Genomic DNA, 24231 nt, shown 5'->3' with positions numbered 1-24231 from the left:
CCCTCTCTTGGTAGTAAAAGTGACCCATCTGCTAGGAAGCTAAGGCAACAACTCTGCCATTAGAGAGAGAAACACAATTGCAGAATTCTCCAGTGCAAAGCAGCCCTGAATACTGATGCAGCTGGCAGGAGAGAAGATAACAAGGTGACATGGTTGATGATGCCCTTCCTTTCGGTATTGCTTGTCCTGGGTTTCCTGCCTCATCTACCACTTCTCCCCCTTCACCCCCAGACCAGAAAGGGGAAAATGGTAGCAGACCCAGGGGGAAGCCCAGGGGGCACAAGAGTTCACATTTGTCTGCCAGGAGACTTTCTTCTCAGCTGTCTCCTAAAGAGGGTCTCTCAGGAGAAGGGAAAAGGTTCAGCTGAGAACAGCAAGCCAGCAGGTGGAAAGGAAGGGCCTGGCAGTGAGAACAGAAGCCTCTCAGATTCTTCTGGGCTCTTGTTGGGACAATAGCTCCCTACTGAACTCCAAGTCCTGCTCCAGCTGCTCCTCCAGCCCTGGGTGCTGGCCACAGGTAGGCATAAGCGGGGCTGAATCAGACCCATGGTCTACAGGTTTTTTCTTGCACTGAAGTAGTTTATGCAAACAAAACACACAACATTTGAAGTAATCCCAACAATATGAGCCTACACCAATGGTTGCTGTCTGCAATTATCATTTTTGGTTGTCCCTCTTTCTTTGAAGCTAGTCTCTACAGGCCCTCTGTCGGCACAGACCATTTTTAAAACAAGGAAAAAACACACAGAGAGAGTCAGCACTGGATATATTTGGAGTTAATTAAAAAAAGGAGGTGAAAGGAGCTGCCATCTCATCATGTCACTTCCCTGCTTAATGTAATAGTGTGCTAAGCATTTCCCTCTTTTAATTTTAGGCAATAATTATTATAATTATTATTAATTATTATTATAATTAATTGAGGGTGGGGGAAATATATCATAATTCAACAATTTTTAAATTCCACTGTTATCCTATCTATTGCTGGTTTGGAGTTAGGGCTAGTTTCTCCTCCCTAGAATACTGACTGATATGCAGAAAGCAGCCCATCTGAATTACTGAGGGCAAAAGAAGTAAGGGCAACACTTCTTAAATAAAAATACTTTCAACCCAACTGCAGAGAAGCTTCAACAACAGTGAACAGATGTACCTGGAAGTGAGATCCACAGGTACAGGGTGGTATACTACTACTACTTCTAGTAATAGGGAAGTTACAGAAGCCCTAATTTCCCCCATGGAAAAACCCAGCAGCAAGGAAGCATAAGGCAGAGCTGGGGTTTCTGTGCTGAGTTAAGCCTCCAGAGGGTCCCAGCCCATGTGTGTGCACAAATGTGCATGAGCGTGTGTGCCAACCTGGATCTTTGACCCGGGTGAAATAAAACCTACACTAGTGACCAAAACTGTGGAAACCTTTTGGGGGGGGAGTGTATTTCCAAGGTTTGATGGCACATAACACCACCTTTTTTTTTTTTAGTAATACCTTAAAATTATATATTAATGGAAAGATAATTTAATGAAGAATGTAATGTAGTGACTTTTATGAAGGATTATTTATTACAACAGCAGTCATTAAGAAGAAATGTGAAACACATAGAAAAAATGAGATATACAAAAATTCTTGTGCCAGTTAATACTAGTTGGGTAACCTTTAGCTTTAATTAAGGTCTTACAACTCCTTCCCATGGAGTAAATAAAGTTGTTTTAAAGTTCTACAGCTGTAATAATGTGAAACCAAGATTGAATTATTGTCTCTATTAATTGGGCTTTACTGCTGGGTTGCTTCTGACTAACAAGTTTCTTTAGTCAGCGCCATAGATTTTTGATTGGGTTAAGGTCTGGGCTATGTATTTTTAGGCATTTATATTCCCATTGGGATGCGGGTGGCGCTGTGGTTTAAACCACTGTGCCGCTTGGACTTGCAGATCGGAAGGTCACGGTTCGTGGCCCTGCAACAGGGTGAGCTCCTGCTCTTGCCAACCTAGCAGTTCAAAAGCACGCAGTGAAAGTAGATAAATAGGTACTGCTCTGGCAGGAAGGTAAACGGCATTTCCGTGCGCTGCTCTGGTTTCGCCTGAAGCGGCTGAGTCATGCTGGTCACACGACCCAGAAAAACTGTCTGCGGAAGTGGACAAATGCCGGCTCCCTCAGCGAGATGAGCGCCACAACCCCAGAGTCGTTCGTGACTGGACTTAACTGTCAGGGGTCCATTTACCTTTTATTCCCATCAATGACACAAATTCTGCCCACACCTTTTGCTGTCATACAACCCCAGATCATAACACTAACTAGGTGTTTCACAGTAGGTGTAATGCAAGTAGCATGTAAATCTTCTCTGATTCTTCTCCTCACGTATTTCCTGCCATATATAGATCAGTGTAAGCGCTTTCACATTAAAAATCCAAAACAGCTATTTAACGTAGCATGCTTCTTTTATGTTGTATGCACATGCACGCGCGCACCCCCCCCCAGTATCTATATTTTCAATTAAGGTCTTTATTCTTTGTATAAGAGAGGAAGTTCTACATTTATTTACAAGAAATGGATATCTGTCAAGGATGCTAATATGCACACTATCCACAAACCAAAACTGCCACGATATCTTGGATATTCTTTATAAACAAACATAATTAGCTGCCAAAAAAAGAGGTCCTAACAGGTCCTGATGAGACCTTATTGCAAAATATTTTTAAATTATCAGTATGCCTTTGTAACTGAGGCACAAACCCAGCTTTTTGTCTGGCACAATTTTTCCTCCCTTCTCTTATTCTAATGATACACATTCAATTACTACAGAAAAGAAAAGAGTCAAATCAGAAACATCTGTAGTTTGCCATCTAATTACTGATTCTTCCCCATGGAGACTGACCTTTGTAACACCGATACCAAGACCTGAAAGGCTAAAATAACAGGATATTCACAAGGTTTAAACGTATAACATGATTACAAGGAATTAAAATAGGCACTGTTATTTTCCATCTTGGTTTATGTTAACATAAGCGTGGACTTTATGATCTTGCGTTTAATCTCTGTGCTCAGTATGTAGTAGCTGAATTTACTCACTATTAGGGGAATTCACAAGCTGCTGAAATGCAATGTTTTGATTATATAATAAAGTCAAACCCCGCATTTGAGGCTATTATGCAGCCATGACTTTTACCTGTAATAGGAATCTTTTCCACCAGGCTTTCTTCCTTGCTCTCATCTTCACACCAGCTTGTGCCTTCTGTATGGGAACACACACAATAATGAAGCACATTTCAAAGTCACAGTGATCAGACCAGTTTGTTTTCTTTTTAAGCCCTATTCCCTTTCTTTTAAGCCCCACTTTTGTTATGTCTTGTTTATTGATCTAAAATGTCTATTACAGTTCTTTACAAAAGGACCCTACTGTGAACTTTAGCCAAATATGCTGTTGCTGTATCTCTGTGCAACTGCCAAAGAAAACAGTAAACTGGCAAAATACCTTGAATAGTTTAGGTCATGAGACTTTTTTTCTTTTTAATTGTGATTACTTCACCATTTTGGCTATTAACCCATTTTCAATATTTGATATACATAAAACAAATGTACCCAGAAAATTAGTTTGAATCATAGCTCCTCTCTTTTATCAATAAAAATCTAGGAAGGGCAACCTAAACAGCATTGCTTATGTTTGCCGTGTAAAGGCATCTGGGTCCTAATTGCTCATCTTTTCTGGGCTTTGATGCAAGGACACACTGAGTCACCATCTCCCGCTCCTAAATCAAATTACTTCCTTTAGCAAAACAAATTCATCTAACATTCATTTATTATTTTTTTAAGCCAATACATGTTTTTCTCAGTATGAAGGGGGGGGGGGAGGGATCTGCCTATGCTTCCTTTGCACTAATAAGCATGTTCCTAATACTGTATATATGTTCTGCAATGTTTTGTAGAGAAATGCATTTTACAATCTATAGGTGTTTCCTTTTCATAACATGTTTTAACGAGTTTATACATGATTCCATTTCTAATTTACACCAGAAACAGAACACATGATTTTCCGAAACACAGAAATTACTACTGTAGATAAGCCACAAACAAAAACACCTTACTCAAAGATAAGTTCAAATATACTTCTCTATTCACGTCATACAGCTTCAGAGGAACTGGAGCTGCCTTGGTTTAGCTTCATACACCTAATCCTGCATTTATGAGCAGGGTAGCACACGAGGACTCTTCTACGTCCACAGTGGGGAGTGGGGAAAATATATCCTGCAGTTTTCACTACTGCATATCCTGAGGTATTATATTATGATATAATGTGTTGTGTTATATTATGTTAGACTAAGAATGAGCCTTAACAAAAATTACCCTTTTCCCTTTCAACATTATTACCAAGCCGTTGTTCATATCTTCCTTGCTTTATTGTGTTATTGTTTGTTTGCAAATCACAAGATGTTTTATCGCTACAAGCAAGTGAGCTGTCTTCATATTCTACTGAAAAGCTTTCTTTCAATAATGATGTAGCCTACAGAAACAGAAATAAAACTGTATGATTATAACAATAACAATAAGTACATTACTATTCCTTTTTGTAACCCGTTAGACAGGAAAATGTTTAAAAACTGCTGTTGTCACAATATTTAGCAGCATTATAACAGTAAATAGAACAAGAAATAACATGTTTAAAAGAAAAAGAACAGCTTAATCTCATTCAGGTTTTGCGTTAATATATACACTAGTTAATGCGTCTCATACACAATTTATTGTATTGTTGCTTCATAGGCATTCTGGAAAACCAAACTTCTACTGTCACCAATCTGTTTCTTCAAGGTATATTTTGGAAAGAACAAAAGAAAATGAAACAAGAACTGACCAGGTCACGTTGCTCGTGGCTCTCCAAAGTCAATATGGTACTAAGCATGTCTTTCACTTCTTGTTCGAATAAAACATTGTACTTCTTCAACAATAAAATATGTTCACTTAAACGTTTCCATGTCTTAGCAAAATAAGATGTCAATTCAGACCTAGGGAAAGAAAAAAGCAAATATGGCAGACAAAACAGCACATACCAATAAAGATGTAAGACTGTCAATCTTCACTGTTAGCCAAATAATGAAATACAAATTTATTTAATAAAAACACCATTAACTTATTTTCTGAAATTCTTATTTGCTCAAATAAACACTAAGAGAAAAATTGAAATTACATGTATTTTAACTCATCCCAAGCAAAACTTAAAATTAAGGTCTGTATAATTAGTATCTAAATTTTAGTGGTCAGTATAGCATAGGTAGTAGCAGAGATTGTAGAGTTGGACCAAGGAGACTATAGTCCATATTCACATGTCCATGTAGCTCACATCCTAAGCTATCTCACCCATATGCTCAAATGTGGGCGAGATAGCTTAGGTTGTCTGAAGTGTGGGGGCAGGACCAGTGATTCAGCCCCCCGCCCTGCAACTGGTGTGAGGGATAATGCCTGAATATGGCTTACACATCATTGTTTAAGACTCAAGATTATGAATTGCTTGAGTAACTGTTTCTAGATCCCTATCTCAGAGTTACAGCCCTGTCATCTACAAGCATTGGTGAAAAGCAGACCTCTTCAACTTGAATAAAAATTAAAAGATAAAAAGCAAGAATAACATGGAACTGCAAACAAGACTAAAACAAGCAAGCAACACAAGAGGAGTCCTGCTTTCCCATCCCTCTGCAGCACTCCTCTGAGGATCCAGAGCCATTCACCCCTCTGGGCCTGGCACATAGCATCAGTTTGCTTCATGAACCCTAAGCAATTATAGACAAGGCATAAGCTTTACATATAAAACACAAACAATTGTTCAGTATGTCCTTCAAAGCTGCAACCCTACACACACTTACCTGGATGTAAGTTCCACTGAACACAAGAGTAGACACGCTTCGGATTATGCTGCAAAACAGGGGGGGCTAACCTGCGGCCCTTCGTGTCTTGTCACCTGATCTACAGCAGGGCTAACTCGTGGCCTCTTAGATGCTGTTGGACTCCAACTCTCACCAGCCCGTCCCCATGGCTGATAGGCAGGGATGATGGGAGCAGAAGTCTAGGAATATCTGGAGAGCCACAGGTTAGCCATCTCAGCTGTAAAATCTTTAAACACTACATTTTGAATGGTTAAATCATACACATGATATTTCAGGTAAATGAAGTTCCTCCCTATAAATTCTCTGATTTCAATAGCATGACCAAAAATAATGTGAATTGTGTAAGTCTTAACAATGATCATACCTATCATGCTTTTCATCCAGCGACCCACTTTTGTATTTAAGCGTTTTCTCTGGTAGAAGGCATCTATCAATTGTGAATTTCAATAATCTCTCAAGATGATGAAGGACAAGTGCTTCACATACCTCAAGGGCTTCTGGTTTTAAGCTGCCAATTTCATTACAGACGCTATAAAACAATAACAGGTGCTTAATGAAGTATTTGCTTAAACCCATTAATTATAAGCACCATTCTTATCCATGTAATCTATAATAGTCCCCACAGCAAATGGCTTCAATATAGACTGTAAACAGCAAAGTTAGAAGATATTGAATATCATCTAGAACAGGGGTGCCCAAACATTTTTCAAAGAGGGCCAGATTTGACGGAAGTGAACATGCATGAGGGCCGACCAAAGTTGAGCTTTTTTTTAGGATTGAAGAGCTTTTTGGGGGATGTCCCCCCAAGGTTCATTGACCTTTTTAAAGGATTTGACAACAATGAATGAATGAACTGCCACAGGGGCCTGATAAAACCAGCCGGAGGGCCGAATTGGGCCCCAAAGCAGACTTTGGATATGCCTGCCTTAAGAACTAGCACAAAATAATCCATATATAAAACACAGTACTTGTTGCTTCTTGTTATGTGTTACACACACACACACACACACACACACACACAACACAGTACTTGTTGGTTCTAGCTCCTGAAAGCCCTATCTTAAAAGACCTCCAACCCCTTTGCCACCATCTATTTCCCGAATTCTTCCGTTGTCCCCCTGTTGTTGTCTTTTTATATTATAGCATTCATCAAGAATACAAACAACAAGTAACAAAGCTACAAAGCGAAATGAGGTGGAAAATAATAGCAGCATGCTAAAATTGTACTTTGGCTTCAGGATCAGTGCTACTTATCCGACACCAGCCCCATATTTTTTCCACCCTCTCTCATATCTATAATCATATAGTTGGAAGAGACCACAAGGGCCATCGAGTCCAACCCCCTGCCAAGCAGGAAACACCATCAGAGCACTCCTGACATATGGTTGTCAAGCCTCTGCTTAAAGACCTCCAAAGAAGGAGACTCCACCACACTCCTTGGCAGCAAATTCCACTGTCAAACAGCTCTTACTGTCAGGAAGTTCTTCCTAATGTTTAGGTGGAATCTTCTTTCTTGTAGTTTGGATCCATTGCTCCGTGTCTGCTTCTCTGGAGCAGGAGAAAACAACCTTTCTCCCTCCTCTATGTGACATCCTTTTATATATTTGAACATGGCTATCATATCACCCCTTAACCTCCTCTTCTCCAGGCTAAACATGCCCAGCTCCCTTAGCCGTTCCTCATAAGGCATCGTTTCCAGGCCTTTGACCATCTTGGTTGCCCTCCTCTGGACACGTTCCAGTTTGTCAGTGTCCTTCTTGAACTGTGGTTCCCAAAACTGGACACACACGGGGGGGGGGGGAACCGTGCGCTTTCCAAATATCACGAGATAAAAGCGATGGCCTCGCGGGAAACTGCCGAGACAACAAATCCCTAGACTGGCAGCCGGCGGTGGGTACACGGGTCACATGACGAGGTCTGGCGGGCCGGATTCGGCCCGCGGACCTTGTGTTTGACACCCGTGATCTAGAACAACCTCCTCAGTTGTGAGAGCCAGTGTGGTGTAGTGGTTAAGAGCGGTGGACTCGTAATCTGGGGAACTGGGTTCGTGTCTCCGCTCCTCCACATGCAGCTGCTGGGTGACCTTGGGCCAGTCCCACTTCTCTGAAGTCTCTCAGCCCCACTCACCTCACAGAGTGTTTGTTGTGGGGGAGGAAGGGAAAGGAGAATGCTAGCCGCTTTGAGACTCCTGAAGGAGAGTGGAAGGCGGGATATCAAGTCCAAACTCTTCTTCTTCTTCTGTGATACAGTCATACCTCGGGTTACAGATGCTTTGGGTTGCACACTGCACTGAACCCAAAAGTACCGGAATGGGTTACTTCCGGATTTCAGTGCTTGCGCATGTGCAGAAGCCCCAAATCACGATCCGCACGTGCACAGACGCATGGGTCGCGGGTTGCGAACACTGCAGGTTGCTAACGTGCCTCCCGCACGGATCACGATCGCAACCCGAGCATCCACTGTACTTTTATTACCCTAAAAGTCATTTCCCTGAAAGTTAGTGTTCTCCCCTTCTGATGCCAAAAGAATAACCACAACTAAAGTCGTGATTCTCAGTTCCTTTCCCTCAGTGCGAGAAGTGAGGTTACAGGGAACCAGACAGAGGGCCTTCTCGGCAGTGGCGTCCGCCCCATGGAATACCCTCCCATCAGATGTCAAGGAAATAAACAGCTATCTGACTTTTAGAAGACATCTGAAGGCAGTCCTGTTTAGGGAAGTTTTTAATGTTTGACCTTTTATTGTGTTTTTAATAGCCTGTTGGAAGCCGCCCAGAGTGGCTGGGGAGGCCTGGCCAGATGGGCGGGGTATAAGTAATAAATGAAAATGATGATGGTGGTGGTGATTCAGCAGAGTAACTCCCCCAGTCAAGTCTCCTTTGAGGAAGTATATGGTGGGATATTTGGAAAGGATTATTCTTTCTTTTATTTCAGGGCTTGAACCCACTGAGGGTTTTGAACTGGAGTTCAAGGGAAATTAGGAGACTAGTCAGTCATTTCCAACAGTGTACTCCTTTCAAGAGGAAAACACACATACAGTTATTGCACTTATTTTGGCATGGAATGGAGAAACACAGCCTGCAGGGGCCTGAACTGGAGTCTGCCCAATGGGACAGTGTCCAGGTATAACCATCATATCACTAACCTGAACCAGAGTCATGAATGTTTAGTTTTACTGTGCATTTCAACTAATTTTGAACATTCATGTCTCTGAAGCAACCCAATTATCTGTGCCACACATGGATTCTCTCAAGCAGACTGCTCATGTATGGTGATCACTAACACTTCTTTGTAGTGATTTGTAAGCCACTCTAGGAACCTTTTTTAGCTGAAGAGTGGGATAAACAAATAAACTCGCTGTTCCTAAAGGCAAGCAGAAGTCAAGCACAAACTACACCTACCTTAAAAAGTATATGTAACAGGATGCAACGGGCCCTGAAGTATAGGGGAAACTTTCTAAAGGGCAGGAGAGGCGGGAAAATCAGAATACAGAAATGGCAGGGTGAAGGGAGAACATACACACTTCCTGTTCTGAATCATCACGACCTCTTTGATAGCTTATTTGCAGGCAAGATTTAAAATGTGATGAGACGTGCATTAGAAACCCCAGGCAGTGGGAGAGCTACTTGGGAAGATTTGCAACATGGAAATGGCAGGTTGAAAAAGATCTAAAACCTCCTCCTATTCCTAATTCCCACAGGAAATGGTGTTTTCATATTTTAATTGGGATGCTGTTATATGCATTTAGATTAACTTTTAGTTTGGGATTCAGACACAGTACTTGAGTTTAGTTTAGTGCAGGGCAGTTCAGTGTGATAGTGAATGCAATTCACAGCCAGCAAGAGAAGTTGCCGCCGAGCTCGATCCAGAAATCTCTATAGAGGTCAGAGAGTATCACACAACCTGCTATGAACTGTTAGTGAAAAGAGGCTTCCTTACTGATATAGCTGGTCCCCTTTTCGTTCTCTCTTTAGGCTAGAAGACACATGAATCAGGGACTACATTTAGCCTTCCTTAAGTATTTTATTGAGCCAAGAGTGTTTGCAAAAGGTAGTTTCAGCTTCTAGTAATATCAGAGAATAATTTTCCCATGGGTGTCTGGGTTGTTCCTCCCACTTACTCCAGAAGGCAGAACCTATACAAATCAGACAACTGTTATCCCTGTTTGGGACACAGCATCCATCTCCCTGTTTCTGTCCAGCCTCATCAACAGGCTCAGGCAATGCTGTTCTATAGTTGATTCCCACCCCCTGTTATTTTTCTCAATTTGTTCATTTCTCCCTCATCTTATGTCCTTTCTCCTTATAGCTCTGCCCTTTTACTGTTCTCTAATCAACACATAAGCAAAGCCTGAGACTTATGGGAAGAGTCTAGTTATGAGAGTATGTCTTTGGACCCTCACACAGGAGATACCCAGTTCTCTTTCAGGACTGTTCTGAGGACCATTCAGAGAGGCATTGCTAGGGCTTAGAACTATTAGTGCCACAAACTGGGGGGCGGGGAAGTATATTCAGAGTGGCAGGACTGTTCCCCTCCTGAGGGTGCATTGCAGGCGGTGAGTGAGCTAAACTCAAAGTCATCCAAGCCAAGTGAGACTGTTTCAATGAAATCCTACATGCTGCCTAAGAAAAACCTGAAGAAAGCCCTCATGAATGCTCCTGTGGCAGTAGTAGTGTCTGGGACAGTAGTATCCAGTAGTGGAAATGAGGTTTTAAAACACCGTAAAAGTGATAAATTTTGCTTAAGTCCTATGAGGCATTTGCTCCAGCTGTCAGGACTGCAGCTTTTATTTTAATATTTGTCAGACCTTCTCTCCTTTAGATGAAGAAACTACACAGAGAGGTCCCAGAACCAATCTTAAGATCAAACAGGATATTAAGAAGCTAACTGAGACTGATGCCTTTATAGTGGATGTTGGTTTAAGACTCTTTGCAGTTTACTCCCAGGTTCCTGGCTGGATTAATCCAAGATTAATCTGCCGACCACTCCATTTAAAAGGGGGCAAGCTATTTGGCAAGGCTCTTGAGGAGGATAAAAATAAGGTGATCCAAAGAAGAAAAAAGCAGATTGGGAATAGTTCCTCTCATCTCTTTAGGCAGTGGTTTTAGGGCCAAGAAGGCAGAGAATCAGAGCAGACCCAGATCCCAGCCCAGTGAACAGTGGTCCCAACATCAGTGTGAAGCTGTATTACATCCTGAACCTGTGGGAGAGACACTCTCTCACACACAGGGCGCAACAGGTATATGTCCTGGCTTCTGGAGTAATTAGGAGGAAGAACTCAGGTAGGTCCAATGTTCCTTTTTGCTACTGACTAAGCCAGGGGTTATCAACCTGGTCCCTACTGCCCACTAGTGGGCGTTTCAAGATTCTAGGTGGGAGGTAGGGAGTTCTACGGCACAGTCCTCTTTCCATTGAGCCCTAGTGGGCAATAAGGGAATTTTACCATCAAGAAAGATGCATTAGTGCGCGGTAAGTATAAAAAGGTTGACTACCCCTGGACTAAGTCATGCATGTGGGAAAAACACAGTCCACTTTGCTGGCTAGCAGGCACATGAAGAATAAGGGTTAGAGCTGGGTGTGTCCCCTCTGCAAAAACAGTCCTGTAAATTCTTTTTTCAGATTCAGATGCATTAATGCTTGTTTTATTTTCCTCACACCCCTCAGGGAGCAAACTTCAAAAGAACTCTGCATGGACAGTGACACTGCCAGTAGCCAAAGAATCAGGAGAAGAAGAGAGGAAGAGAAAATTTAGTTGTATTGCTCATCTTAAATAGTAAAGGTCACTCAATATGCCTCAGGCCCCCCCAGCTGAGGGGCAGGGTGGGGGTGCCACACACAGTCCCCACCCCCACCCTGCTCCAGCTTAAAAACAACAACAAAGACTCTTACCCACCCCCAAACAACAAACAAAAAGAAAACCAAACAAAGCCACTTTGCATACTCTGAAACAGCTGTGTATAAAGTTCCAAGCACTTAATTCTCTTTTATATGTACCCCAACATACATGGCTGCTGCCAACTTTGTGATGGCCTCCCTTCTCCCTACAAGAGCTATGTGGCTGCTCCCCAAAAGAGCATGCTTAGCACGCAAAGCAAATATCATTGTTAAGAGTTCCACCTTTACATTCTTCTTCTCTGCAGACTTGACCAGGCTGAGAGCCACCCAAGGAAACCTTTCCCACTTATTAAATTCAACCACAGTTACCAAAACAAGCAAGCTACACAGACAACAGATCAGAGTCTCGTGGACTGAACTGAAAACTAAATCAGTGACCTTATCCTGCTCAACCCAATGCATTTGTAGTTCTGGGAGGGGACCTCAACACCAGATTGGGCCCTAATGACCACATTCTCTTGCACAGCACAAATGTCCTCCTCTCAGCCTTGAAGCCGATGGATTCCTCCTCACCCGCTGCTCAAAAGATCAGAAATCAAACTCTGCAGGGCTCTGCTTGTCTCAAACAGCATTTAGGCTAAACATCTACATTTTAAATGGTGCCCTTGAAAGCGACTACCCAGCTGAATTCACCTACCTATCTGGCTCCGGAATGAGTGCTATGGACTATATAACTGTTTCTAGGGACCTCCTTCCTTATGTTAAGACCCTAGAAGTTATGCCTAAATTTGGCAGTGATCACTTCCCAATTCTCCTTCAGCTAAAAGCCTTCACTCAAGAGATACCTGTACATACTGAGGACTGCTACCAGCCCTTCCTAATGCCAGCAGGAAGAACTTACCATCAACCCAAGTGGACTCCTCATCTAAGCCAAATGATAACTGAACTACTGTGGCCCCAGGTCGCCTGCAGTGCCCTGATATCTGCTGAGTCTCCTGATGCACTCTTGGAGAACTCTAACACCCTTATGCAAGAGCTCCACCAGCTCCTAAGCTGGAATAATAGCACATGCTTGAGACAACAACAGCACCACTCCAAGCCATGCTTTGACAAGGACTGTGCTAATGCCAAAAAAGTTATTGCTGCCACTTACAAGGCTTATGTATCCAAGAGCAAACCAACAGCTGCATTGGACCTCCTCCAGCAGAAGAGATACTATAAGCATCTGCTGGCACAAAAGAAAAGGGATGCCATGAAGAACACCTGGACACGACTTATCCCGGCAGCCAAATCCAATGTTTCAGTCACATTTTGGCATATTACATCCAGCCCACAAAGCAGTGGCCCAACCATGGTGGACTGTCACATCCCCCCAGGGACCTGCGAGGCTCACTTTCAGGAACTCTACACGGACGCCTCTGCTAAAAGTGGAGACTCTAGTCAAACTATAGAGAATCTGCCTATGGGGGCACCAGTGATGGTGACAAGAGATTAACTACCTGGTAGCTCAGCTAAGACTGGGGAAGGCCCCAGGGGAAGACCTAATTCCTCCAGAGGCCATTAAAAACAATATGGACTTCTGGGCCTCTATTCTGGCCTCACTCTTCACCTGCATTGACACCCATGGCTGAGCCCCCAAGGACTGGGGGCTTGTAATCAAGGCCCCCATATATAAAAAAGGAAAAAGGGATGATACTGCAAACTATAGACCGATTAGAAGAAGAAGAGTTTGGATTTGATATCCCGCCTTCCACTCTCCTTCAGGAGTCTCAAAGCGGCTAGCATTCTCCTTTCCCTTCCTCCCCCACAACAAACACTCTGTGAGGTGAGTGGGACTGAGAGACTTCAGAGAAGTGGGACTGGCCCAAGGTCACCCAGCAGCTGCAGGTGGAGGAGCAGAGACGCAAACCCGGTTCCCCAGATTACGAGACTACCGCTCTTAACCACTACCCCACACTGGTGTAGCAAACTTTACACAAGACACCTAACAATGGAAATTCCACAACTGGATGGAACAAGAAAATATACTTTGAGAGGAGCAAGCTGGCTTTAGGGAAGGCCGATCCACTATTGACCAATGCCTAGTACTCCATCATCTCATTGAGAAGTACGCCTCCCACAACACAACCTCCCTTTATGCTGCTTTTATAGATTTCAAAGCAGCATTTGATTCCATACCCAGAGCTAAACTGTGGAAAAAACTGGAGGCCACCTCAATAGATAGACGTCTACTCCATCTAATTTGTATGCTACATGAAGGGACCTCATTTAATGTAAAATGTAACCCCTGGGGCCATCTCACCAATGCCACTGGAACCAAGAAAGGTGTCAAGCAAGGCTGCATATGGCCCCCACTCTTATTTAATTCCTACATCAACTCAATGGTAAGCCACCTCCATAGCACAAACTTTCACTCCCCAAAACTTGCTGGAAGACACATCCCTGTTCTGCTCTATGCAGACAATGCAGCAATATTTTCAAGAAGACCTACTGGCCTCAAAAGAGCACTGAGAGCACTAACACAGTGTTGCAAGGAGGACCAGCTAGAACTCAACTATCAGAAAACTAAAATAATGGCATTTGCCAAAAGGCCTATGAGCCGCTCCTGGAGCATAGATGGCTATAAGATTGAGCAGGTCTCCGGTTTCAAATATCTGGGGGTAGTTTTTCATTCTGCTGGCAGTAGGAAAACTCATGGAGACTATGTTGCTGTTATTGCTCAGAGGAGCGCATCTTCAATCCTTAATTTTTTTAAAACAAGAGGTGGCCACTATATACCTGCAGCACTCAAATTATTTGAAGCCAAGCCAATAGCACAACTTCTCTGTACTAGCCAGTACCCCAACTAATAAGCCAATGAATCCATCAGATACTCTGCCTCCCCCATGGCACATCTAACTAAAGTCCCTAAGCATCAGAGGGCCTTTACCCTGGCACGATGTCACGCCAGGAAGATTGCTTACTCCGAGAGACAATGCCCCTGTAATTCTGGACAAACAGAAACAATAGAGCATGTATTACATGCCTGTATTACAGAGACATTTGTATTAGCCTCATCTACCCACTCATCTCCCCATAAGTACCCAGGGTGCACAGGGCAATTCTATACCTCCCTGCTGCTTTCAGATATCAACCCTGCTACAACATACAAGTTGCCACGTTCTGCATAGCAGTGCTCAAAATTTGTCGAATGATGACCTGTGCCACAAACTAGATTTAATGAACACTCATATTGGAGTGCTTTGTAAATTGATAGCCATAGTCTTTTATATACTAACCTTTTATGCTCTTCCACAGCCGATTAATGCTCCTAACCCTTCTTTTAGCTTGTTATAGTTTTAATATATATACCTTCTGTTTTAATAATTTCAGCTTTCCAAAACGTTTTACAGATTTTTAAATGATTGTACCCCACCCTACTTATGCTGGTCTATGACCGTAATAAAGATTTGATTTGATACATAGACAAACACTATTACTGTCTCCCAATTAAAAGAAAATAATATTTGAACCTTATAAGGGTCTCCAGCTCTACTGTATTCACAGCTTTCCTCTGGTATAACATCAGGTGTTCCTGATCTGCTGTGGCCACAAACTGCTCTATGAATGTCAAGACATGAGCAAATCCTTCAAATGTCAAAGATTTTCTGCAGAAATAAACAAATGCTATTACAACCTATTAAAATATTCACATATAAAACCAAAATGGGCACACAACTGTAAATGGGGAGGGAGTCATATTTGCTTATTCATGTGTATGACGTATTTGCATATAAAGAAGAAGGTGGGATCTTCCACTTAAAATCAGGTGAATCTTCCTCCTCCTCCTTTGGTATAATAAAACAGAACAGTCTCCATTTTCCACTTTATACATGAATGGGGTGTACACAAATCTGTCATATCTAATTTTTCACATAAATAAAAAGATTTTGAAAACTTCATGAAACAATATGAACACTTTAAAAAATAATAATTACAATATGCACTGTGTGCTCATGGTAATGAATGTGTTGTATAAAATGACAACAGGATAACTTATTCTATCTTCCATATATTCATATTTTTGAATGGAGCTAGCACTTTTGATAAAGAGCAGGAAAGTTGGAATGGATCACTTCATTTCTAGCACACACCCCCAATCTTCTACAGTACCTTTAGATTCATGTGTGCATGAGGACTGGCCCAGCTCTTGTTTCTAAACTATAGGGCATTATCATGTTGTGAGCTTCCAGCCCATGAAGCAGAGCACAGGCAGACACACAGTGTCAAGATGTCATCATGCACACTGGGTATCCCCACCTAAGAACATAAGGCAGCCATACGGGCTCAGACCAAAAGTAGGATCCTGTTTTCCTAGTAGGCAACAAAATGCCTGTGGGGCGCCCACAAACAGGACCTAGACATTAAAGCAGTCTTCCTGAACCTTGAGGTGATTCAGACTACAATTCCCATCAGCCCTCAGGTTTCTGTATCTGCCAGCAAACACTGTCCTGATTTTATTATTAGAAATTGTGACCCTTTTAGAATATTAGAAGTGTAGAGTTGGAAGGGACCCCAATGGTCATCTAGCCCAACCCCCTGCAATGCAGGAATCTCAATTAAAGCATACATGGCAGATGGCCATCCAACCTCTGCTTAAAAACCTCCAAGGAAGGAGAGCTCTCAGTCTCCCAAGGGAGAAGGTTACACTGTCGAACAGCTCGAACAGTTTTTCCTGAGGTTTAAGTCAGAATCTCCTTTCTTGTATCTTGAAGCCACTGATTTGAGTCCTAACCTCCAGAGCTATAATACATTAGTGTATTGCTTTGTCTTCTTTAAAAATAGAAAACTTACCTCATGTTCAGAGCAGGCACTGAATACATCTCAAATGTAAGTTTTAACAATGAGGCAGTGAGCTGCAAATGATAGCTCAAACAACTTAGCATTTAGCCCTTTCTAATTTAACAGTACCCAAGCATGATTGTACTTTTATAAATTTTACACCTATATAAATGGACAACGCTAGTGGTTCCCTACAGGTATAAAATATTACTGGAGAGATTGGAGTAAGTGATACCTCTATAATGATGCAAATTGAAGTTTAAGCTTTTTAACAATGGGGAATTGCTAATCCTTTTACAGAGGTGTAAATAGCTATTCAGGTTTTTATTTCAGACTGCCTGTTTTGTTTCCACATTCAACAGCAGAACTCCACAAAGCAAAACACACAGCTAGCCTATAAACTGTTCAACAACAGCAGCAGCAACAACATTCATTAGCCTTATCAAAGTTTTTGAAAAATCTATAACTTTAATATATATTGCAAATCACACACATGAAATTGTAAAATATTCTCCCAAATTGCTAAACTCTACTGCAATGCAATTCCACAACAGTGACTAAGAACAGTGGAAAATGAAGATGGTGCGGGAGTGACGTTTTCAAGTTTAGACTTAACACACATTGAGGCAGTGAGAACACACAGGCAGTTCAACAGGGCTTTTCATTGCACTGAAGTCTTACAAAATCTCTATTTCAACTAGCTCGCTCCCTATTGTGCTCCTCCCTCTGGGTGGTCTTTCCAGGGTGCCACTTGAAGGGAATACATTAATAAAAAGGAGGGGAAGGAAGGGACACATAAATAAAGAAAAGCAAAATGGATGACATGATGCAGCAGGCTATGGATCAGGGGTCAGCAAACAAGGGGTCTTTCTCTTTTACAGGTTGCTTCCTGGAAACAGTCTGATTAAGCTGACAGCTTGAATTATGTGTTACATTTTGTAATGCACAACCCATCTGTGCTAAGTCCTCTTGAATGCAGCTGAAGCAGCACAAGCAAAAGGTCTCTGCCTTGTTCCTTCTTAAACATGAGCTTGAAAATACTCATTATCTTCCTAAGTGCTAAATCCGAGAGGCTGAAGTTTTTAAGGCTCTAAATGAAGCACAGGTTAGTTATGGGAACTGGCAAAGTGCTGGACAAGACTTTCATTTAAGAGTTTGACAATACTGACATGTAGCAAATTTCACAACTCCCTGAACTATCAAATTTCTTTCTGATTTCCTATGGTGAATGGTGGAGATCTTAAGTATCAATAATAGAAACAGATTGATAACTACCAGACGGCACTATTTAGACATCTTGTAGGAAGCTCAGAGCACAAAACTTCAATTTGTGATTGGGGGAGGTTGGAAATCTGGATGTACTGTTATGTACTAAAACAAATGGTGAAACATAAAAGAAATGTGCTGTGAATAAAGCTTAAAATCATTTTATTTATTTTTTGGGGAAGGGGAGCTAGTCTAGGGCTCAAATACAAAGTGAATCCATTATCTGTAGCAACATACCACTTGAACTGAACACAGAATCCTCACTTACAATAAAGGCTGATTATGTCGTTTTCTTCACAAAGAGGTTATTTTCAAATAAGGTACAAATTATGCTATGTGTAAAGATGACTAATTACATTTACCATATTTTTCCATGTATTGGACGCCCCCATGTATAGGACGCCCCCTATTTTTGGGGACCCCAAATTAAGAAAATGGGAGGAAATTGCCCTGACTTGTTGAAATTTTAGGAGGGGAGAATTGCCCAGAGGCTAACAGCCCCACGCGTCTAACAGGCCGCCTATCAGCTGTTCCTTTGCTGGCAATCGCTGAGCTTTGGGGGGGGGTAGAGATATGAGCTGGGGGGGGGAGAGTGGTGAAGCTTTTTTTCCAATTACTTTTACCACTTCTCGCCTTTCCCGTGGAGCCTGCGTACAGTATTCTGCTTGCCACCTCCCACTCTGCCCGCCCTACTGCTGAGAGGGATGCTGTAGGAAGTCCGTTTTTGCCGCGTGGTGTCTTCGTGCGGTTCTATTTGTGCGCGGGCAGAGCAACGTTACACAGGAGGAGCGCAAGGCGCGATGTTTTGTTGATGTTAAAGGCGCAGACGGAGGATATTACTTCAATCACCATGCTCCTCCTGTGCAACGTTGCGCTGCCCGCGCACAAATAGAACCGCACAAAGACTATGATGCATCACAAATACAATTGGAAATTCCTCAGTTTTAGCATTTAGTCAGAAAATGAGCATTTCTGGTTGCTTAAGAAGAAACAAGACAGAGTTCAGACAGTTATATTGTGGTAACACTTGCAGGGGGACTAGGCAGGATGGAAAAGGCATGTAGAGTGACCAGAACTAAGCAAGAAAGCTTGCAGCTACTTGGAGACCCAAACCAAAAGGAGAGAATCTGTCTGTTGCCCAGAAAAGGGTAACATAATAGTTTCAGCCACATCTCTGCAACCTTGAATGACTTGCCACAAGGGGCAGTGAAACAACAGATCACTTTCTCTCAATAGTACCATGTTTGCTGGAAGAGTAAAACTGTGACATCAAGCACAGTTTTATTGCTGGAAGTGAACAAGGTTTAGGGAGAGGTTAAACAGCTTGAGGATCAGTGAGAAAGAAGGCAAAGTGGCAAAACCTTCCAATGATGTTGTGCACACCTGCGCTAAAATATCATTAGAAAAAATGTTCCAAATGGTGTTTCAACTGAAAGGAATGAAGAAATCAATGGCTTGGTTTTACCTTATTGTGAGACTAGCAGATGAGCCTCCACTTGAGCTATAATGACATAATGCTTGTGAACATGGATGTTCTTCCTCATTATATGGTGTGCTGCAGCCTAAATCCTGTAGTTTTAATGGTTTCCCTTCTTCATCCTCTTCACTGAAAGAAACAGTAAGGTCACTACTTCCACCTGAACTTTCACCTTCTTTCTCCTGTGCATTTTTGTCCAGCATCAGACTATCCTCAGGATCTGTAACAGAAACTTAACATTAAAAATAATTACAAATAAAAATAAATTACAATGAAAATATTAATTCAAATTTGATAATAGTTGTATATATCTTTCAGTTAAAAATACATCCCCAAACATAGGTCATAACTGGCTACTTAAAAAATGTTAAATCCTGTGTTTTCAAAAAAGAAAAGGTTGAAAGCAATATATAGTAAAATACATAAATATACTGTAATGTCAAAGCCATTCAAAATCTTCACCACCAACTGCAAAAGTAAATGATAAAAACAAACCATCTCAGTGTCTGTCTAAAGAAGAAAGTTTTAGAAATATATACAATTTTTAAAAACTGTACTGAAAAACTCAATCAATGGAAAAGTAGAGACCAAAGGAGATTGTCTTCTGTTTGTCTACTGGAGTCAATTCCACCAGCATATTTCACCGATTATTAGTTTTCCTATAGAACTATCAAATAAGACCACAAGGCCTCTTGTATACTTTATACTTCTTATGTTAGCCACTTTGAGTTTTTCTTTCAAAAAAGATAGGCTATAAATATGAACAAATAACGAGGAATACGTATTCAGAATTGAAGCTAGATATCTCTACCACAGAAACTAATGAAGAAGAAACTACAATCAAGAACCTACAGAGAGAGAGAGAAATCAGTTATAGCACTGAAAAGTTCAATGAAAATCCAATTTAAAATCATGGAATAAGCAGACAGACAAAAACAAGTCTGACTTCCATTCCTGAACAGCAAGATCAACAGTAGTGGAACTGGGTGTTTAGAGAGGCCAGGTAACTGTGCACTCCTGCTGAATGCCCCTTGAAAGGACTGTCAAGTTAAATTCTTTTCCACTACAGTACTGTGTTCCTCAGAAAGTAATGAAGACAACAGGACAAATATTTCCATTCAAGAACATGAAAGAGATCTAGAAAGCTGCACCCAAAAAGTAAATAAAGGACATAGGTCTCTTGCATGGACTCTCACTATAGTAGCTCAGGCAGTAAACAAAACTTAATGCAAGCAATAAATAGCCCTCAATGCGTCCCTGCCATTGTTAGTACATAAAAATGCAGTTCCTTTGCATCTGCAGATAATGCAGTGATGGATACCATTGTAAAAATCCAACTAGGCAGGAGGAGAGCTATTTCCATTACACACATCATCACTATACCTGGGAATTTTGCTCTCGAGTGTTCATTTCCAGAAACAAGCTGCTCAGGGCGACACACCAATAAGATCGGCCGTTTAGATCCTTGTTCATTTCGTACAGAGTACTCATGTGTCAGTATTTCTTCCAACGATTTGCAGGAACTGTCACTTTTTAAATCGGTGGTTCTGTTCTCTGGACTTAATCTTCCATGTAACAGGGAGTTAAGTTCAGGAGACATTTTGCTTTCCACAAAATTACTACTGCAATTATTTGTCTTGCTTTCTACTGTTAAACAGCAAGTTCTTTCATTCTCATATGATACACTGGATGTGACTGGCGTTTCCTTGCCCATCAGCAGATATGTCTTTCCATCTATTTTGTCAGACTTATTTGAGCGCTGTAGATCACTATTAGTTCGTACTACACAGCTGTCTGTCACATAACTGCTCTGTGATGGTTGTCTATGTGAATGTGGGTCAGAAATTGAAAAGCTCTTTGTGAGCTCAGAAGATTTCGGCGGCACACTGAAATCTTCAACACTTGAGACAGCTGACATTTGGCGTCCCATAAAGATTGTTGCTGTATGATACAGTCCCCTTGACATGGCTGTCCTGCTGTTAATTCCTGTCTGTCTTACTTCTGGCACCATCTGAAAAACACAGTTTGAAACCAGAGTAATTTTTGTTGTTGCGGATGGGGATTTTAAAATGAACAAGGTGTTATCCATTTAAAATATATGCGCACACCTGCAAGGCTCTCTTACAGGCACAATCAAACCAGATGGTCTCTTATGTAAACCCCGCTGAGATGAGTTGGAGAGCACAAGAAAACATCCCAGTGAATTGTATCCCACTCTTTTCTAAATGCAAGTACTTTGAATCTTGGATCTTCTGCAGGCAAAGTGGCTGCTCTACCATTTGGCTGGCAGTTTTGACCATATTCTCAACCGTGTTACAAATATTTAATTGGTCACACTAAAGTAAGAAGGAACAATGGGAGAAGGTGACAGAATATCAGAAAACTTGCACTTGTATATGCAGGTTTTTCTCTCCCCCCCCCCCCCCGAAACAGGGAAGCTGGCAATCACCTGCTCACCAAGAACAAGCATTAACTATTTCCAAGAGAGAACCAGATAGACAAAGTCAAGTATGTAAGTGTGGTGGTTATGGGCAGAGAAAACTAGAACCAACTGCAGGCATGGCTCTCTGAATCTTTTTGAACCAAAGTTGTTGTGTCTTTGAGCACATTCAGTAGATTCTGAAGTAGAGGCTTTGAGGTCAGGACAAAGGACTTATGGGCACAACTATTTAATTCAATTGAAATAAACAGAATCTGTACAGTTCTATTCATTTCAATGGGACCTATGCAGAACTTCCAGTGAATTATACCCACCATCTACCACTATACAGATAACTACAGTACTGGCAGATATATATCTGTCCCCTAGTTCTGAGTCACAAAGGCAATCAAGTAATACATGACCTTCGGCAACATTCTGAAACCAAGGTTCTGCTTTCAGGTTTACTACTGGGAGGATGGCCCTGCACAATTTAATTTATATGAAAATGCACAACATGGCATGATCCACCAACCATGGCCCAATGGCTACTAAGAAATCCATCAAGGCCCTTCCGGTAGGCAGTCCATCAAAAGGATAGGCAAAGATAGTATGATTCCCAGCCCACTGGGCTAGAGGACTGTCAGCTGTAGAGAGTTGACATCACCCTCACAGCACATGCTCCATGTGAACTGTCAGTTGTTCTCTGGGTTGTTCTGGCTATTTTGATATTGTTTGTGGAATTAATAGGGGAAATGCTGATGTTTTTACTTTCCCACATCTTTTAAAAAGTTATATTATTTGCAAGAATTTTCCAGTTAACTTGCAACCTCTGGCACCCCTAGAAAAATTGCTCCTGGGAATCAGGGAGTCTCCAGAATAGGGAAATGCAGCTTGGAAGTGGAATCACCATCTGCAGTCCAGTGCTCATTCCACTTGCACATGGGCCAGTTTGGCTCTCAGCCACTTCTATATAGAAACATCACTGTTGTTCCTTGTCATTTTTGTGCTGCTGGATTTTTTTTAATGGATTTGATACTCTTAACTCTGGGTGTATATTGGGCCTTCTTAGGGGTTATGTTTGTTTTCTGTTTTCATTACTATTTAGTAGCTGCCTTTAGTCCCTTTGGAGAAATAGGTGGGGCAGAATTTTTAAAAATAAAATAAATGAACACCTTATGACTGCAGTACTATAGTGCCCCAAATTATAAACTGTTGTTATAGTTGCCTGTTTATTTTTTAATTTACTTTCAGAAGGTAAGTAAAGAAATGAAGAGGTACCCACTGCAATAATTTATGATATGGGGTACTAAAGTACCATGGTATTATAAGGGTTCTAGTAGTTCTGATATACAGATATTCATGTAAGTAGGGCTGCAATGAAATGTAGATTTATTTAAGATCAAAAACTTCAAGGACAAATATTCTAAAAACAACACAGTAAATTAGCATTTCAGAACTCTATCACTATCGCTTCCTAAATATCTGAACATTGTAGAAGGCATACTTATATAGGTCAAGGCTGGTGAGGCTCATTGCTCCATGTATATTTTAAGAAGGGCCTAAATTCAAGGTTTTTCCATCTTTTTAATCTACTGTGAAGGAAAAACATCTATAAACTCAGATTAACGTCTGCTAACGCAATGAAGAAAGAAAAATGAAAACCTTCCTGATACTATTAAACACACACACACAAAAACACAAAATAGTGTTGCCTCTGTTTCTTTCCTGATAAGAGTCTTAAATACCAAACAGTTAAATGCATAATAACATTTACTGGCAGCAAGACAGCCTGCTTAGCTGATACATAAAGCAGGTAAAAGGAGAAAAAGTTAATTTCTTGGCTGAATGATTCCATCGGTAGCTATAGGGCAAACTAGAAAGTCTTTTAGCAAAGTAGCAGTTGATTCTTCTATCAATCTGCAGCACACATACTCTTCCAAGGAATGCATTAAATATGAAAATCATATCCTGTTATCATCTGTTTCCAGCTTTCAGCCCAGTAAGCTTTCCTTAATGAATGCTGTAGCCTAAGGGACAAGCATGCTGTTGGCTTTTCTGAATAATGGAGTGATGCTACCCATTTTGGCTTATTACAATATCGACTAGCTGAGGGGGTTTCACACATAGTCACAAGTGACTACTCTTGCCAGCATGCTCCAAGTTATTACAAGATGTTTTTAGACATTTCATCTAAAAGAGCTTTCCTGCTTTTAGGGAAGAAAAACAGCTCTGGTCTTGAACTGTATCATTTATATGGAGATAGGAGGAGGGATTAGAAGGCTGCACTACTGCAGATATATAGCAGAATATATTTGAGTATTTCTCGTCAGGCTTTGTCTGTGACTGTTGTTGTTGTTTTTCTTCTTTTTTGGCGTCTTTTGGAAGGGAAAAGTCAAAATGTACAAAATTATAAATGCTAATTTATTTTGGGGGGCTTAAATTTAAAAATTTGGCATACATGGTGTGTGTGTGTGTGTGTGTGTGTCAGTATTTTTAAATTTCACAATGAACATTTGTTTCTTTTCCAGCACTATGGCACGATTTAAACTGCAT

General features: G+C 41.3%; 1 protein-coding gene across 11 annotated transcripts in view; it reads right to left on the bottom strand.

Annotated features, from left to right (window-relative positions):
- KIZ (kizuna centrosomal protein) overlaps positions 1 to 24231 on the bottom strand; it is a 165632-nt gene that overhangs the window by 124695 nt on the left and 16706 nt on the right. For 6 of the 11 annotated variants that reach the window (XM_083748611.1, XM_083748615.1, XM_083748618.1 and 3 more), the window contains 7 exons: positions 20640 to 21267; positions 19245 to 19488; positions 15205 to 15339; positions 6226 to 6390; positions 4835 to 4985; positions 4330 to 4486; positions 3155 to 3220 (listed from right to left, as the gene is read on the bottom strand). In XM_083748611.1, coding sequence (XP_083604737.1) covers positions 3155 to 3220; positions 4330 to 4486; positions 4835 to 4985; positions 6226 to 6390; positions 15205 to 15339; positions 19245 to 19488; positions 20640 to 21267 — 1546 coding nt within the window. The remainder of the gene's footprint in view (positions 1 to 3154; positions 3221 to 4329; positions 4487 to 4834; positions 4986 to 6225; positions 6391 to 15204; positions 15340 to 19244; positions 19489 to 20639; positions 21268 to 24231) is intronic. The other 5 variants (XM_083748621.1, XM_083748614.1, XM_083748612.1 and 2 more) reach the window with 3 other exon arrangements.

Source organism: Podarcis gaigeae (assembly GCF_964106915.1).
Source record: "Podarcis gaigeae genome assembly, chromosome: 7".
Lineage (NCBI taxonomy): Eukaryota > Metazoa > Chordata > Lepidosauria > Squamata > Lacertidae > Podarcis > Podarcis gaigeae.
Note: the sequence above shows the minus strand (reverse complement) of the source record. Positions and strands in the feature narration are given on the sequence as shown.